This window comes from Artemia sp. Qi Xiang Cuo, chromosome 19, assembly GCF_049724085.1.
Source record: "Artemia sp. Qi Xiang Cuo chromosome 19, ASM4972408v1, whole genome shotgun sequence".
In the NCBI taxonomy this organism is placed as follows: Eukaryota; Metazoa; Arthropoda; class Branchiopoda; order Anostraca; family Artemiidae; genus Artemia; species Artemia sp. Qi Xiang Cuo.
The window spans coordinates 12,491,632-12,511,046 of record NC_142812.1 but is presented as its reverse complement, the minus strand read 5'-3'; the positions used below and the strand labels follow the sequence as shown (position 1 = coordinate 12,511,046).

At 34.3% G+C, this 19,415-nt stretch overlaps 1 protein-coding gene across 2 annotated transcripts in view; it reads right to left on the bottom strand.

Annotated features, from left to right (window-relative positions):
* LOC148940511 (uncharacterized) overlaps window positions 1–19,415 on the bottom strand; it is a 61,680-nt gene that overhangs the window by 6,197 nt on the left and 36,068 nt on the right. Inside the window, exons 3-4 of one of the 2 annotated variants that reach the window (XM_089104894.1) lie at window positions 6,041–6,315; window positions 2,901–3,074 (exon numbers count right to left, since the gene is read on the bottom strand). In XM_089104894.1, the coding sequence (XP_088961020.1) occupies window positions 2,901–3,074; window positions 6,041–6,315 (449 nt within the window). The remainder of the gene's footprint in view (window positions 1–2,900; window positions 3,075–6,040; window positions 6,316–19,415) is intronic. The other variant, XM_089104895.1, reaches the window with a different exon arrangement.

Genomic DNA, 19,415 nt, shown 5'->3' with positions numbered 1-19,415 from the left:
GGTTGGCCGACTGACTGACTGTATTTCAAAGAGTAAGCAGCACGAAAAATATGGTTCAATCCCAGTTTTTAAGGGTATAGTGAGAGAAAGGTCGAGATGGCCAGGACACGTTCTGCGGATCAAGGATGATTGATTGCCAAAGATCGCCCTTGTCGGCCAACCATGTAGGGCAAAGAGAAAAGCAGTTCGTACCCGAATGGGGCGAAGGGATGTCCGAAGGAATAACTAAAGGGAAATGGGAGCTTCTTGGGAGGGAGTAAAGTAGGAGGCTCTGAATCTAATCGGATGGAGGAACAGCGTGCGTAGCTGAGTTGGTCTCAGCCGGCTTGGTACTGCAGTGAGTTGTTAGTATTACCAAAATCTGTATATGAAGGCCTTTTTCATTAATAATTGAACCCCTTTTTTTTTATCGTAGTTATTCTATTTTCTCCTTCCCTTACAGCCTAACCTCCTAATTATAAAATATAAACATACTTTACATACATTACTACATCAAACCTGTAAAGTCAACTAACAAGCCCGGCTAGCTCAATAGCTACAGGCTGAAACTCCCAATTGCATAGTCGCGGGTCTGAACCCGATGTTAGGCTTTTTCGTCAGTAAGAAGGAAAATGTTCCTTTTCGGGTAAAAGTTACATTTGTGGAGCGAAAAATCGATGATTATACTGTTTCACGCGTGCAGATGGATGAATATTTATCCATATTAATATATTAAAATATTATAAACAAAGAACAGCTCCCATCCGACTTTTCCTGTTTTGTTCCATGTTTGGCCAAATGGGCGCCAGAATGAATATTCTTTAGTTAAGTGGACTACCCCTCCCTTTTCTAGCAGGGGCGTTATTCACTATGGGGCAGGGGGCAACTTCCCCCTCCATCGTTATCCTCAGTATTATTATCAGGTTGAAACATGCTCCAAATTTATTGTCAAAGAGGTATAGATACAATTGAAATGAATATAATATGCCTTTATAGGCCCTTAGTTACTTCACAAATATTCCTGGTGGAGGTTAATTTTAGGTAGCTTAAGCATTTAATGTAAAGTTACTACGGCTTATAACCTGGAATAAAACCGAACAAGTTTTATTTCAATTTATTTTGAATTTCTATTCAAAGTAAAGATATATACGATTTTACAAAAAAAAAAGGAGAATCAAAAGCCAAGATGAACCGAGTTCACATTTCGCAAAGAAGACAAATAAATTGAGAATAAGGAAAAAACTATTTGATATACTAAATTATGAATAATTTAAACCAGAATTTTATTTAAAATCTTCTAAAAAATGCATGCATTTTTAACTTACTGAAATTTTGGCAGTAAGCGAAATCCTTTGTTTCGAAACCTTTCTGGGCAGGTTAGTATAAAGAGCATAAACTAGTAAAAAAAAACATCGCGCCCTTTTTCGCAAAAGCAGTTCTTTAACTATAGTCGGCTTAAAAACAAAAGAAGAAAATCAATGTTAACTAACTCACTAACATAGGTTTTATTTATTCACTTTCTGATTTTGAAGGATAACACTAGATGGCGTAGGTTCTTTTTTTCCGGAGATGAATTTGAGGGACACAAAAAAAAATATTTTTTTAGCCCCAATTTTATAACTTTTCCAGGGAGGAGGTCATTTCAACCAGTCTCCTGGGAGGACCACCCATGCACGGGTAAAAGAACAAGAAACAGAACAGCGTCACTACATGTCAAGCAACATGCCGCAGTTCAACAGATTCTTTTTTGGGTGGAAGGAGGAGGGGGTACTTCAACAACAGAAAGTCATTTTTGGCAACTTTTTCATAAGACAGTATGTAGTTCATTATACCAGCACGTACTTGCATACAATTTGTAAATTTTAGGTCGAATTTACAATTTTAAAGTTAATTAATTAAATTTATATTTAATTTATAATTTAACCAACCTGCTTACATGGGTTTTGTTTATTCACCCTCTGATTTTGACGAGAAACAATAGATGGTGTTGGTTCTTTTGTTATTCGGAGATGAACTTGAGTGAAATAAAAATCCCCTGGGAGCCCCCCCCCCCTCTCCGTCCGCAGGTAAAAGAACAAAAAAATAAATTGTGTTACTATTTATCCAGCAACAGGCCGCATTCCAATTGATTTTTTTTAGGATGGGTGGGGGAAGAGGGGTTGCGATTTAACAAAAAAAAAAATCATTTTTGGTATCTTTCTCATAAGACAACAAGTGTTTCATGAGACAAGCTCCTATTTGCATGCAATTTACAAATTTTAGAGAGGGTTTAACCCAGAGCCTCCACCCTAACCCACCCACCCCCCGAGTATGGTCAAACCAAACACACTCCAAAAATTCAACCAAAATATTTCACGAAAGGATTTCCGGCATTTTTTGTTCTTTAGATGTGCAAAATACAAAATAATTTCAGATTTCACCTTCCCTGGCTGAGATTCGTAATGGCTCCGCCTCTGGAACTCAATACATGACTGAATTTTTTACCCAAATCCATGCGATTCAGCTCTCCATCAGAACCAAGGTCCCTGAGAAGATTATAAGTTAAAAGAAAACGCAAAAAAGAACAAAAACATGCAAACTTGTAACAAAAATTCAAGTACGGTTTTCTTTTTAAAAGAAAAACCGTAAATGAAAAGCTAATCCGTGAGCCTTACTCTTGCGAAATTTAAATTTCAATAAAATTGAAAGCTTTAGCCTAACATCCCATGAAATAATTCATAAAAAATCCTTTCTTTCGAAAAATAATTTCTTTATTTTTTTTATTCCTATAATCACGGCGCCAGGTACCTAAAGTCATCTGACATGCCGCTATCCAATGCTGCTATGATCTATGCTGCTATCGCTAATATTCATACCACTATACCGCTAATATCCATGCCGCTATGCCGCTAATATCCATGTCGCTATCGCTATTCAATTACCTCGTTTTGAAACCTCGAGGTTTTAAATGACGGTTGAACCTTCTTTTGAAGGAGATAACAGAGGGATTTGCAGGAATAACATCCCCAGGAAGTTCGTTCCAGATAGAAGTCAAACGCCGGATGAAGCTCTTCATGGTAAGACATGGTAATCATGGTAAGGCATAATGAATTTTTCTTCAAAGTACCAAGGACAGTGAAATAAAACATAATTAGTTGAATTGGTAAAGTGGAAACTTACACCACAATATATGTTCTTGGAAAATTCTCCTTTTGTCCTTATAAAATAAAGGATAAAAAAATATTAAATTTTGTTTTGAATAAATAATAATATAAAACAATAAAACTATATAATATGGAATAATATAAAAATAACAAGATAAACTTTTTTGGTATAAAGATCAAATAAGACGGCAGTGACGTTTTTATCTTTTTTATTTTGTGTTTTTACATTTATTTACAATTATTATCATTATTTTAGTTATGTCTTTTGAAGAATTGATTGAGCTCGTTTTTTCGTAAAAATTTCCACCATTTATTTTGCTGCACAATTTATTAATCTATTTTACAATTATTGCAGAGTCCATGGTTAAATCTATTAGTTCTAACTGTTTTAATCTATCATAGCGAAATATTTTAGTCATTTCAATTCCCTCCCCCCCCCCCACAGATTTTGAAAGAAAACCTTTGTATGTATTTTCAATGAAAAATGATACTTAAATTTTTAAGAAATTCGGTTTTAACTTTATAATTTTCCTAATTTTTTTTCTTTTTTGAAAAATTATTCGTTCTACATCAGAACGAATAATTGACATCACAGAGACTATTTCTAGTTTAAGTCTCCTTTTATTGTTTTACTGTTTATTTATTATTGTATTATTGTTTTATAAAATCAAACAGTTCGTGGTTAACGAACTGTAAGTAAGGAGCGACCCGGGTCAATGGTAACCGAAACTCTAGAAAACGGGATTTTGATACCAACAGATACATCAAAAGAATAAGATTTTAATGCTGATTTCAAATATATAAGTTTCATCGAGTTTAGTCCAACCAATCAAAAGTTACGCGCCTGAGAAAATTTGGCTGATTTTCGAAAAGAGAGGGAAAGACCCCCTAAAATTTATATAACCTTAATGAAATTCACACCATCATATTCAGCGTATCAGAGAACCCTACTGTAGAGGTTTCAAGCTCCTATCTACAAAAATGGGGAATTTTGCATTTTGTGCCAGAAGAAAGATCACGGATGTGTGTTTATTTGTTTGTTTTTTTTTTCCCAGGGGTGATCGTATCGACTGAGTGGTCCTAGAATATCGTGGGTGGGCTCATTGGAACGGAAATTAAAAGTTCTAATGCCTTTTTTAAGTGACCAAAAAAAATGGAGGGCAACTAGGCCCCCTCCAACGCAAATTTGTTTCCCAAAGTCACCCGATCAAAATTTTGAGATAGCATGGTCAAAAATATGATAACTATTTATTTTAGGATGAATTAACTCCCCGAAGTCCCCGGGGGGAGGGCTGAAAGTTATGAACTTTACCCAATGTTAACATATGGTATTGGTTATTGGGAAGTATAAAGACGTTTTCACGGGGGATTTTTTCTGATAGTGGGGGGAGGGGGTTGGGTTGGGGGTTATGTGAGAGGATCTTTCCATGAAGGAAGTTTTATGGGGGAAGGGACATTGCTATGAAGGTACGCCAGATTTCCCATCATTCTTAAAAAAAAAGACCAGAAATTAAATAAAAAAAAAAAAAAATTCCTCTGAAAGTAAGGAGCAACATCACAACTTAAAACGAACAGAAAATATTATTTATATGATTGGGTTCACCCCCTAGTCAATACCTCGCTCTTTAAGCCAAAGATTTTTTAGTACTTTCATAAGAGCTATTTATTCTAAATAACGGCCTTTGTGATTAAGGGGTCATTTTTAAAGAATTGGAACAAAATTCGAAATTTAGCTTAAAGAGCAAGGTATTGACTAGGGAGCGAACTCCCTAATATACGTATTAAGAATCTATGAATATAGAAGTTGGTTACGTAAGTTAATTCGCAAGTTACGCATATTTATTGCTAATAAAAACGTTCGTAAATAAAATTAAACAAGTTTCGAGAAAGCCATTAAACCAAATAAAAGTAAAATTAATATGAAAATTTTGCTGCAATTATTCATGTACGGTGAACCAAAATCAAAACCTGTATTAATTCAAAAACGTTCAAATAAAAAAAAACAAGTTTTTTTAACTGAAAATAAGGAACGACATTAAAACTTAAAACGAACAGAAATTATTCCGTATATGAAAGGGGCTGCCCCCTCCTCAATACCTCGCTCTTTAAGCTAGAGTTTGAATCTGTCACACAACTCTATTTTTTTTTAAACAATAAAAAACTTTAGCGTAAAGAGCGAGGCGTTGAGGACGGGACAACCCCTTTCATATACGGAATAATTTCTGTATTGGTATTTCTGTATAGTATTGGTTTTGGTTTATTGGAAAGCCATTTAGCATAAGAAAAGTAAAATTAATATGCAAATTTTGTTGTACTTACTCAATGACCGTGAGCCAAAATAAAAGCTGCATTAACTAAAAAACGATCAGAAATTAAATATAAAAAAACAAGTTTTTTTAACTGAAAGTAAGGAGTGACATTAAAACTTAAAACGAACAGAAATTGTTCCATATATGAAAGGGGCTGTCCCCTCCTCAACGCCTCGCTCTGTACGCTAAATTTTTTTATTGTTTAAAAAAATGAAGTTGTAAGACAGAGTCAAACTTCAGCGTAAAGAGCGAGGCGTTGAGGAGGGGACAGCCCCTTTCATATACGGAACAATTTCTGTTCGTTGTAAGTTTTAATGTCGCTCCTTACTTTCAGTTAAAAAAAACTTGTTTTTTTAATTTAATTGTTAAAAGGACCATTGTCGACCTAAATAACACTATAATTCCATTAAGATATGTAATTATAATTAATTAAATTTATAACTTAATTGCGATTTCTTATACCAGTTTATGAAATTATAATTTAATTATCACTTCATAAATTACAATAAACGTAAGCAAAAACTTAAAAAAAAATCTTATAGAATTCTAAGATTTTTTAGATAAGAAGGTGATTTCGAGCTTTCCAAAAAAAGAAAGAGAGAAACTAACCTGATCTTTGAGTTTTAAGCTAGTCCTTGCCTTCTTCCTTTTGGTAAAGGACAAAATAGAATTAGAAATCAAATCCTTTGGGCGCAATTTCGAGGGAACCAGTATACAGGCCAGGTACGAGGCCAGATGATCCTTCAAGTCCACAAAAGATTTGAAGTTGACTCGGACTTTCTTCATTCCTTTATTTCTAATGGCTTCGAAATTATTGTGAAAAAGTCGATATTGAATACAGAGCAGGTAAATTACATCCTTGACATAAACATCAAGACCAAGACCTTTAAGGAAGAAACACAAGAACTCAAGACATTTGTCAATCAGTATATATGCTTGAAAGAGTATGCGTGCACACACCAAAAGCACTCAGGTGTCATTTTCTGTATTACATTTATATGTGAATCTGAATTTAAGGGTGTGTCTTTATTCACAATTTTATGTTGTTATTTCTTTATAATAATTGTGGTAACTTAAAGGCTTTTATTGTTAATGAATACCATATTCTATTGGATTCTTCATCACATTATCAATGAACCAGGGACTTTCGCAAAATCATAAGTAATGGCAAGACTTGAAAGTAAGGATTGTTTTCAGGAAAATTCTAGATCTGAACCTCATCATAAGGTGAAACGACAATTCCATATTTTGAATATTGGCAAATTGGCAATTGGCAAATATTGGCAACCAATTGGCAAATCATATCTAGTCATCTGCTCCTCTTAATTTCTATATTCTTAGAAACTTTTTATTTCTCTTCCTCATTTGACTTTCTCCTTTACCCCTTTTGAGTTTACATCGTATTCACTTCTTGCAATTATTCCTTTCTTTTGGTCTCTTTTTTCCCACCCATTTTTTAATTTCCTCATTTGCCATTTTTTTTCCTTTTTTTGCTGAATTTCGTCAACTATATTTTATATAACCAGCCTAAGTAGCTGTGCCAATTAATTCAATTTTCAAATGTATATAGACAATATATATTTGAAAATTTGCTCAATTTTGTCATCTATATTTTACAAAACTAGCCGGAGTAACAGTACCAATTATTTTAATTTTCTAATGTATAAAGAGAATGAACAACTTTTCAGCGTTTCATAAAAATTTAAAAAACTACTTCCTTTTTAGAAAACTTGCTGAATTTTGTCATCTATATTTCACAGAACCAGTCTGAGTAGCAGTACAAATTAATTTAATTTTTACATGTATGAAGATAATATTAAACTTTGCAGCATTTGATAAACCTTTAGATAAATTTATGTTGCAAAAGTGACTATTGGAAAAAGAAAAATATATAAGAAAGGATTGTTGCATTTCACTAGGCTATATATAATTAAAATATTAACTTGAAACTGAGATAACAGTAATTAAAGTAATTCAAATTATACAGGGTTTTTTCCTCATATTTTTTTTAGTTTTTTTTTTAATATACAATTTTTTTCAAAGTCTAAGGGGAGAGGAGGGGAGGAGACAACAGATGTAGTTAAAATTGTTATAATAGTAATTAAAAATTATTTTAATTGTACTGGTGTATTTCTCCTTCTAATTAAGAACACATTTTTCAATCATAAAAAATAATTTGTTAACTGAGGTTTACGTAATTTTTCAGACTACAAGAAATCTGATAAGAAGATCCGTATTTCACAAAGGATTATTACTTGGATTTTTATTTCATTGTGCAACATCTCAACAGCTGAGCTTGCATAACCAACTAGTTTAACCGCTACTAACTGTGTATAAGTAAATTGTTATTGCTGTGACGTCAAAATCTTTTAATTAGAGAATTTTGCAAGCAGAAACACAGGCGAGAAGTGTTTGCTGAATTTTCCTGACAAATCTAGAGGAGCTGTTTGAAATTGGGAGGCCGTAGGAATACGAGAAAAATCCCTCCTTGAGAGTAAGTTTTCGTCTCATGCAGTAAATATTACTTAGCGTGCGGTATATTGCAAAATCACTGTTTTTAAACATGATGAGTGATGCTACAATACTCGGCCGAGCTGTTAAAGATCTAACCGTAAAAACAGAGGGAAAATTTCAGTCAATTACGATCTCTAATCAAGCACTTTCAGACCAAGTCCTTAGTCTGACTAGTGAGATCCAGTCGCTATGCTCTCAACTCTCTCAAAAAGACGAGAAAATTGCTGAATTTGCGATTAAATTGGGTCAGTAAAGCCTAGAACTGGGCCGAGTGAATCAGAAGCTTCTACAGCTGGAAATTAAAGATTGTCAACTTAACCTTGTAATACACGGTCAAACAGTTCGTGGTAACGAACTGTAAGTAAGGAGCGACCCGGCTCAATGGTAACCGAAACTCTAAAAAACGGAATTTTGGTACCAATAGATACATCAAAAGAATCAGATTTTAATTCTGATTTCAAATATATAAGTTTCATCAAGTTTAATATTACCCATAAAAAGGTAAGTGCCTGAGAAAATTTTGGCTGATTTTTGAAAAAAAGGGGGGAAGACCCCTTAAAAGTTATTGAAGCTTAATGAAATTCACACCATCATATTCAGCGTATCAGAAAACCCTACTGTAGAGGTTTCAAGCTCCTATCTACAAAAATGTGGAATTTTGCATTTTTTGCCAGAAGAAAGATCACGGGTGCGTGTTTATTTGTTTTTTTTTCCCCAGGGGTAATCGTATTGACCCAGTGGTCCTAGAATATCGTAAGAGGGCTCATTGGAATGGAAATTAAAAGTTCTAGTTCCCTTTTTAAGTGACCAAAAAAAAATGGAGGGCAACTAGGCCCCCTCCCACGCTCATTTTTTTCTCGAAGTCACCCAATTAAAATTTTGAGATAGCCATTTTGTCCAGCATAGTCAAAAATCTAATAAATATGTCTTTTACGATGACTTAATCCCCCACAGTTCCCAGGGGAAGTGCTGCAACTTATGAACTTTGCCCATTGCTTACATATTGTATTGGTTATTGGGAAGTATACAGACATTTTCAGGAAGAATTTTTTCTGGTGGGGGGGGGGCTGGAGGAGGGGTTTACTCGGGAGAATCTTTCCGTGGAGGATGTTTCTTTGGGGCAAGGGCCATTTCTATGAAGGGGGTGCCAGATTTCCAAGCATTATTTAAAAAACGATCAGAAATTAAATTTAAAAAAAACAGTTTTTTCAACTGAAAGTAAAAAGCAACATTAGAACTTAAAATGAACATAAATTATTACGTACATGAGGGGGTTCTCCCCCAAGTCAATACCTCGCTCTTTACGAAACAGTGTTTTTTAGTGCTTTCAAAAGAGCTATCTATTCTAATTAAACGGCCTTTGTGATTCAGGGGTTTGTGAATTAAATTTTTTTTTTAACTTTTAACGTAAAGAGCGTGGTATTGACTAAAAGGAAAACCCCATCATATACGTAATAACATATACGTAATAAAAAAAAAAAAATAAAAAAAACAAGCGATACGGCTCAATAGTAATCGAAACTTTTAAAAACGGAACTTTGATGTCAATAAATGTATCAAAAGAATGGGCTTATAATGCTGATTCTAAATATATGAATTTCATTAAGTTTAGTATTACTCATCAAAGGCTAAGAGCCTGAGAAAATTTACCTGATTTTTTAGAGGGGGGAAACATCCCCTAAAAGTGCAAAAATTTTAATGAAAATCACACCGTCAGATTCAGCGTATCAGAAAACCCTATAACATTTTCAAGCTCATATCTGCAAAAATCTGCAACTTTGTATTTTTTGCCAGAAGAAAAATATACGAATAGAGAAGTTCGTTACGTAAGTTAATTTCTAAATTACGTCAGAACCAAATTTAGAGACAGCCATTTAGCAAAAGAAAAGTAAATTTTTCATGCAAATTTTGTTTACTTATTCAATGCCGGCGAGCCAAAATAAAAGCTGCATTAACTAAAAAACGATCAGAAATTAAATAAAAAAAACAAGTTTTTTAAACTGAAAGTAAGGAGCGACATTAAAACCTAAAACGAACAGAAATTATTCCGTATATGAAAGGGGTTGTCCCCTCCTCAACGCCTCGCTCTTTACGCTAAAGTTTTTATTGTTTAAAAAAAAGTTGTGAGAAAGTCAAACTTTAGCGTGAAGAGTGAGGCGTTGAGGAGGGCACAGCCCCTTTCATATACGGAATAATTTCTGTTCGTTTTAGGTTTTAATGTCGCTCCTTACTTTCAGTTTAAAAAACTTGTTCTTTTTATTTAATCTGGAAAAAGAACGGCCAGGAGAAACTCTCGAAAGGAAAGTGAAAGATTTAATCGAAAATAAACTTTCAGTATTGGAGAATATTGTACTTTTTCGGTCATACAGGGTTACCCCAAACCCGACAATGCGTCTAAGCGTCCGTCTTCTGCTGGAAAACAAGGTCCCCCAGTTATAACATCGTTTGCGTCAGACCGTGATTAATAGACAGTTTTAAAATCTGTTGGCAAGCTGAAAGGTTCGGGCATGATATTATGTACTGATCTACCTCCGGCCTTGAACGCCATAAGAGCTGAACTTTTAAAGAAAATGAAAACAATCAAGGACTCGAAAAATAAGTTCGTACGTCTGCAACAGGATGGGACTGATTTAAGGCTCCAGGCAAAGAATAACGATCGTGATGCGTAGGTCAATATCAATAATAAGTGATGTATAGTATCTTTAATAACTTAGTTTCAGTAAGTTGATATGCATACGTGTAGTTACGTCTCCATTTGTGAAATGCCGCGGGAATTGAGTGAAGATGCAGAATGCCTCGCCTGCTGCAGCTTCGCAGGTTCTTTCTTGTGTAAATTTTCTGTGTATTTACCTCTTTTTTCTTCTTTTTTTTACTAGGTTCTTACCCTCATAACGTGGGTGTAGTGGTTGAATGTTGTAAAATTCCAGGATTGGCAAGTGTTTGCTGTCCTTGCGATTTTTCTTTTTATCAATATTTATTTCTTTGTGTCTAACTTCTAGGTTTCTTCTTCCTTATTTTTTGCATCACAGACGGTTCAATTTTTGGCATGTATTTTCTTGTTTTTTAGGAACACAGTATGATACTGATAACCACCCGTTGATGATATAACTATCATATTAGCTATCCTCTTAACTCACCGTTTTAGACCCCCATCCAGAATATTTAGTAATTTGAGCTTAAGTAAAAGGAATGCAGCTCGCTGTTAGGGGATAGAGAGGTTTGATTCTCTTCAGAATGGCCGACTTGATCTTAATAAATTTTTTTCCAATTCGTCTTCTGAAACAGAATACCTGGATTTGGAAGTAGTTAATTTACCAAGTAACAAGTATATTTTTCCCAATGATTTGTCTAGTACATATTATTTTTCGGGTGATTTTCGGCTAGCGTTCATGAACTCCCATGGTTTCGTTAGTAAATTGGATCATATTTTTTCTTTTATTTCGTCTAGTCTGAATTGGACGTATTTGGTTTCGTCCGTATTTGGTTTCGTATATTTCGTCTGAATTGGAAGTATTTGGTTTGTGTGAAACATCCTTAAATTTTATAACTGAAACGTTAATCTTCCCGGTTATAAGTTCGTGTGTAAGAACCGCCAGAATAATAAGCAAGGAGGACTTGGACTTTTTGTCAAGTCATCAATACCTTGATGACTTAAAATTATTAGTGATGTTGAACATTAGAACGTGGAGATGTTGTTTGAAATATTAGCGGTAGAAATTGAGGTTAACTATGAGCCGATAGTTGGCTTTGTGTGCTATTGTCCTGCAAATGGAAGCGCCAAAAGGCATACTGAGAATTTCCAGGAATTTCTTAATATTTTGTCCCGTAAATATCACAAGTCTATCATTATGGGTGATTGTAATGTGGATGTATCTTTACTAAATAACCATAGTACGAGTAATTGACACATTTATGACATAGCATCTGAAATGTTGTCTACTTTTTTAGCTGCCGGATGTTTCCCTGCATGCCGTATACTGACCACAGTTACCGAAAGTCCCCTGTCACTTATTGAAAATACTTGTTCGAATATTCAAGTTCGAACATTTAAGGTGGTCGTAGATGACACATCAGATCTTTATACGGTTAGGTGTGATCCAATTATTGACATTGCACCTACTATTACCAGGCCGCAGCGAAAAGTAAGAGTTATGGATACCGCTAAACTAAAGGAGTTGCTGAGGGAAGCCAATTTTTTACCGTTATAAGTCCGACCCGGATGAGGCTGCGAGAGGTTTTTAGAAATCTTTAAAAATGCGCTTGACCAGGCGTGCCCTTACCGTTGTATTACAAACAGAAGACTTAAACGCCCTCCTAAACCTTGGATTACATAAAGTATATTTAAGTCTACAAATGTAAAGAATAAGTTGTATCGGAAAAACTTAAGAAATTCGACTGAAGAAAACAATCAAAATTTTAAGAATTATAAAAATACATTAACAAAATTAATTCGGACAAACATTCGAAGCAGAGTTGTTACAAACAAACATTCATGGAGGCGAAAGGGTCGCCGATAAAGAAGTTGAAATTACTTAAGAATTGTCTGAATCAGAATAAAAAAAAGAAATCCCTAAGGAAATGACAGTAAGCGATGGGACAACTGTGAAAGGGAAAAAAGAAGTGATTACACTACTTAACCACCACTTCGCTGCTATCGGTGAAAAGACTACAGCACCAACAGCTGTGGATACTGATTTCAAGAAGTATTTACCTCCATCGAAAGACCTATCAATATTTCTTCCTCCTGTATTGGCTTCAGAATTATTGGCAATTTCCAGGCTTTTGAAAAACGGAAAGTCGGAAGGGCCATTTGGATCTAGCACAAATTAACTGAAGAAGATTATCCCGGAAACTGTGGATTTCTTAGCTCATATTATTAACCTGTGTTTTAAGTACGGCAGATCTCCTGATTGCTTTAAAGCTGCTAGAATAGTTGCGTTACATAAGGGAGGTGATTCAAATGACCCAAATAATTATCGTCCTATTTCGATTTTATGGCTTTTTATAAACTTATTGAACGTTGTTTTTAGAATCGTCTGGTTTCGTTTCTAGGGATGGTTAATATCTTTCTCCAAGTCACAATTTGGTTTCAGGAGAAACCATTCTGCCCAACATGCAGTTTTAGTTGTTACTCAGTTTGTTCATACGTTTTAGATAAAGGTGATATTCCAGCAACTATGTTTTTTAACATCAAAAAAGCTTTCGACACGCCTTCCCATCTTACTTTGGAACATAAACTGCATCATTATAGGATAAGAGGGCCAGCTTGCTCTTTAATTTTGTCATACTTACATGACCGGCCACAATTCGTTGCCGACGGTGACTCCACATCAAGAACAGTGCAGCTGTCGAATAAAATTGGGGTCCCTCAAGGATCTATACTTGGCCCCTTGCTTTTCTTGATTTATATCAATGACCTGGGTGAGTCGTCAAAGGATTCGGACTTACTGTGTTGTTTGCTGATGATACGGGGTGTAGTGTCTCTGGACCCAATGATCTGATACTTTGGCAAAATATATATGTCAGTCAATTAATAGAATTCTATTGTGGTTTAAGTTTAATCGTCTGACAGCAAATTCTAAGAAGACGAAATTTATTATTTCCTCTCGGACTTCAACTTCTAGTCCTGGACTCCAGTCATCAAACAACGTGCGTATTGAGCGTGTTAGCTTTGTACGTTACTTAGGAAAAATCATTAATGAAAACCTGTCATACAAGCACCATATAAGCCATCCCCAGTTGAAATTAAGCAGAAATGTTGGAATGATGCGTCACCTGAAGTTTATTTTACCTTATAATGCATTGAGTTCCGTCTATTTTAGCTTAGTAAATTCTTATCTTAATTATTGCCCACTTGTTTATTCCGATACATTTAGGAGCCATTTACTGCCACTCCAGAGACAACAGAATAAAGGCTTACGAGTACTGAAAGAAAATGTTACATCTCCTGTTTTGTTGCGAAACAAATCAAGTACTCAGAGTATGTATGTTATGTTGAATATCCTTCCAGTAAACCAGTTTGTAATTTCTGAGTCAGTTCTGTTTATTGTTCAGTATCGTAAGAAGGAATTGCCTGCGTACTTTTATGAATCTGAGCTGTTATAGGTATTGGATGAGGTGGATTCATGTCGACAGTCCAGGAAACGGTGGATGGCCAATCAGCCGCTAATTAAATCCGAGAGATCGCGTTTTTCACTAAGAAATAGTTTAGTTACAGTATGGAATAAGTTTGGTAAAAATTGTAATCTATCTCTTCCTCTATCAACACTAAAAAATAAAATTAAGGAATCCTTGATGAAGACGTACTTTGTTAATATGTATGTGTATGTGTAAATATATGTATGTGTACATTGGTATATGTGTGTATGTGCTTGTACATACATCTGTACACCTCCTTTTGTATGGCGTGTTTGGGGAGGAGTTGGTCCCTCTTACCCTGTTGATGAATTGAGTAAAGTTAGTCTTTTTTTTTTTTTTTTTGGTGGGTTGAGGAGTCTGGAATGGTGAGTTACCTATTGTTTTGTGTTTTATTTTTAAGGGTAGTTTGAAATTTACAATTTAATATTTTGGTTTAAATCTCTATAAGTGGAATGTTAGTAGAGCTACAATTAATTTAAATTTATGTGTTAAATGTTTTCTGTTCACGGCTCTGTCGAGTTTTCGCTCTGTCGGGAATTTAAGATGTTGTGTAAATATGGTATTAATATGGTATTAAAACCTTGAACACTGAACTTTGAAAAAAGATAAATTTCAAATCAGTGTCACATAAGAGGTAAAAATGCTTCACTATTTTTTACTCATCAAACAATGACAAACATTTGTGTTTGGACAACGTTTATCATAGGATTTCCAATATCTACATTTTTCGCTATTGAGATCGTTCGTGAGTAAAAGCTTGCGATTATCTATCAATATAGGTGTCCTATCAAAGGCGAAGTAATGGGACCTGGCAAATATTTTGTTCTCCCGTTTGTTGACAAGATGAACAAAAGTCACCATGAGCGATTGTAGCATAAATCTCTAACTGGAAGAGATCATGTTAGCGGATTCCATAACGGTGAACGTCGATGCAATCGTTTGTGACGTGACGTAAGTGACGTGACGTGACGAGTATGTGACGTGACGAAGGCAATTAGAAATGTTCCTTGCGACACGTGAGATTGAACTTGCCAACCTTCGATCAGAAGGTGTACCTTTATCCAAAACCTCATCGCAAGGTATTTTTGACAATAATTCTTCTATAACTTTATTAATTTACTTTAATCAGTAAAAATTTAATGGCTAATGTACATAGTTTAACTAGGATAAACGTGAATACATAACATAATGCTTTTTTTATCCTCTTTCGTAATTTAATCATTGCTTCTGGGGGAAATTAAATTTTGAGCCCCGAATACGGCCCCAAAAGGTAAAACAGTCTTAGTTACCCAAAATTTAAAAATATATTCCTAAAAAACTGTTTGGTGAGAAAAATAGCCATTCATAACCGATTCAGAATTGGAAGTTATTATTTCAAGTGCTCTCAATATTGCAATGCTACTATGGAAACAAATTTGCAGAAATTTTAAAAAACCTGAATCTTCTCAATAATAACCTCAGTTTGACTGTAACGTCAATTTAGTTTTTTTTTTTTTTTTTTTTGTTCAATGAAAAACAGAAAATGCTATCGAGTTTTTTCTTTTTAATGAATATATGAAGTACATTTTGAAATTCAGGAAATAAGATATTTATTTGTTTATTTTTCTCAATGGCAACATGAAAAAAGGACTTTTTTTTCCTTTGCTCATCCCAGAAGTGATGTATCGACCCATTAGTCGTAGTCTTTTTATAAACTATTTTTAGGAGGTATGGGCTATTATATTTCTTAGTATTGGACGTGATCGTCTCTTGCTAGGTTGCTAGTTACCGCTGCAACCTTATGGGGTATTGTTTTTAGTATGGAACGTGATCGTCTCTTACTATGTTCCAAGATACCGCTGCATTGTTTGTTCTTCACTATAAACTGAAGTCTATTCAAAAATATTTGATTATTACAGCAAGTCCGATTTCTACCAACGATTTCTATTAAGCTTCAAACTTTTGGTTTTATTTCTTAAGGTTTTCGGATTGTTGTAATCCCTTGTTAAAATTTATTTAACATCATATGTAACCTCGTCTGACATCATATACACCACAGACCTCTTTTTCTTTTCCCAATTGCATCATTTATTATGAGATAGACTTCGGTCCTTACTGTAATTAAATAAAAAAAACAAGAAAACCAAAAGCGTGAAGCTTAGTGAACAATCGGTGTTAGAAATCACACTTGCTTCAAAAATAAAATATCTTTGAAAAGACTGCAGTATGAAAAGACATCAAAAATGCAGATTCTTGTAAAAAGTGATTCTACCTTTAAATATTTGTTTTGTTTTTTGATTAAAAAGGCACTAGCACGTTTAATTTCCGTTCGAATGAGCCCTCTCGCGACATTCTAGGACCACTGGGTCGATACAATCACCCCTGGGAAAGAGAAAAACAAACAAGAAAATAACCACGCATCCGTGATCTTTCTTCTGGCGAAAAAAAAATACAAAATTCCACATTTCTGCAGATAGAAGATTGAAACCTCGAAAGTAAGATTCTCTGATACAACGAATCTGATGGTGCAACTTTCATTAAGATTCTATGACTTTTCCCCTTTTGTCGAAAATAGGACACCTTTTCTCAGGTTCGTAATTTTTAATGGGTAAGACTAAACTTGATAAAACTTATACATTTAAAATCAGCATAAACATTCAATTTTTTTGGTGTATATATTTGTATCAAAATTCCGTTTTTTAGAGATTCGGTCACTTTTGAGACGAGTCGCTCTTACTATACAGTTCGTTACCACGAACTGTTTGATTAAGATGAACTATATCGATCCTTTATGTAATTAATCAAAAAAAACTTTTTGCACAAAATAAGTCTTTCAAAAAAAGTAAAGAACTCCATTAAACCAAAAATGAACAAAAATAGAATCAAATAATCTACTAAGCATACAACTACCACAAATTAGTATCAAAAAATAAATAAAACCCAGCACAAATAGAAATTAAAATAATTCAAACTCAAAAGGAGCAAAAATTAACATGAGTAGGGTTCTAAACCCTGTGCTTTCTAAAAGTTAGAATATAATCTGTACTTTACTGAAAAAATTGCATTGCCAGTTTAATATATATATATATATATATATATATATATATATATATATATATATATATATATATATATATATATATATATATATATATATATATATATATATATATATATATATATATATATATATATATATATATATATATATATATATATATATATATATATATACGAGGGCAATTCAGAAACTAACCTCCGGTTGATTGAAAAAAATACATCAAGTTAAGTAAATAATTTTTTTTTTTTTTTTTACTATTGTTTCGTTTTACCAAGTTAAGTAAAAATATTTTAATATATACATCTTACAACTACATCTTTGCACCATTTTTCGACATAGTCTCCATAACGATTGAGGCACTTATCGTATCTCTTAACAAGCTTTGAAATTGCTTCTGCATAAAAATCACCCGCTTGTGCCTTGAGCCAGCCTGTGACCACATCTTTGAGCTCTTCGTCGTCATCAAACCGCTGGGACCCGAGCCATTTCTTCATATTCATGAAGAGGTGATAATCGCTTGGCGCCAGATCTGGGCTGTAAGGTGGATGGTTGAAAACGTCCCACTTGAAGGACTCAAGAATGGCTGTTGTTCTGCGAGCAGAGTGAGGACGGGCGTTATCGTGAAAAAAAACGATACTCGTATATATATATATATATATATATATATATATATATATATATATATATATATATATATATATATATATATATATATATATATATATATATATATATATATATATATATATATATATATATATATATATATATATATGCTGATATTTATTCCTTAAAATCTTAATTAATTTTTGATTTCTCTCAGTTATAAAAGTGACATTTAAAACATTTTTTTTATCTTAGGCTCTTAGGGGGGTTATCATCCTCAAAGACCTAAATTCCAGAACTTTTAACTACGTTGAACAAAATGAATATCTCAAAATTTTGATTGCATGAGTTTGGGGAAATGGTGGGCGTGAGAGGGGGGTTAGTAGCCCTTCCAATTTCCAATCGAGTGATCCCTTTTTGAAATTTTACGACAACGCTTTCTATAAAAAAAACCTTATATGACCCCAGGGCATAACTTACAATCCTTGCCCTGAGGGCTGTAGGGGGAGTTTCATCCTCAAAGACAGAATTTCCGGACCTTTCAACTACGTTGAACAAAATTTATATCTCAAAATTTTGAATGGATGCATTTGGGGAAAAGGTGGGCGTGAGAGGGGGGTTAGTTGCCTTCTAATCACTTTCGACTGTTAAAAGGGCAGTAACCCTTTTACTTTCCAATTGAATGAGCCCTTCTTCAAGTTTCTACGACAAAGCTTTCAATAAAAACCTTATATGCCCCCAGGACATAACTTATAACCCTTGCCCTGAAGACTGTGGGGGGAATGTCCTGCTCAAAGATATAATTTCCAGAACCTTCAACGGCGTTGAGCAGAATGGCTACCTCAAAATTTTGATTGGATGTGTTTGGGGAAATGGTGGTCGTGGAAGGGGTGTTAGTGGCCTTCCAATCACTTTCGGCTATTCAAAAGGGCACTAGCCATTTCCATTTCCAATCGAATGAGCGCTTTTTGAAGTTGCTACGAAAAAGCTTTCTATAAAAACCTTATATGCCCCCAGGGCATAACTTACAACCCTTCCCCTGAGGGCTGTGGGGGCAGTGTCCTCCTCGAAAACATAACTTCTATGTGGAAATCAACTACGTTGAATAAAATGGCTATCTCAAAATTTTGACTGGATGTATTGGGGGAAATGGTGGGCGTGGAAGGGGTGTTAGTTGCCTTCCAATCACTTTGACTATTAAAAAGGGCCAAGCCACTCCAATTTTCAATCGACTGAGCCCTTTTCGAAGTTTCTACGACAACTCCTTCGATACGAAGTGCCCTGGTCTAGAAAAAAATTATAATAAATTGTGTCAACATCGTTCTTTAATTAGGCAGCGTTATTGCGCTGCCTATGATGAAAAGACATCAACAATGCAGTTTTTTCTATATCTAACTAGTTTTTAACAATTTTGTTAACTTTACATCACAATCTAAAAACTATAGATAAGGTAATAAGTTACCTTTTGAGACCCCATTTAGTGCCTGTCTGAATGTTTACAATTTTTTTAACACAGGCTTTTCAGTATTTTCCTATTGCCTTCCCCTTGCCCCTTACCCTTCATTTATTCATAGTGTACATGGATTAGTCTTCTTAACATTAGCCTTCAAACGTATTCTTATACTCTGAACCTCAAAAGCTTTTTTATCCAAATCTCTCCAAACTTTAAAAAAACAACCTCTGTGT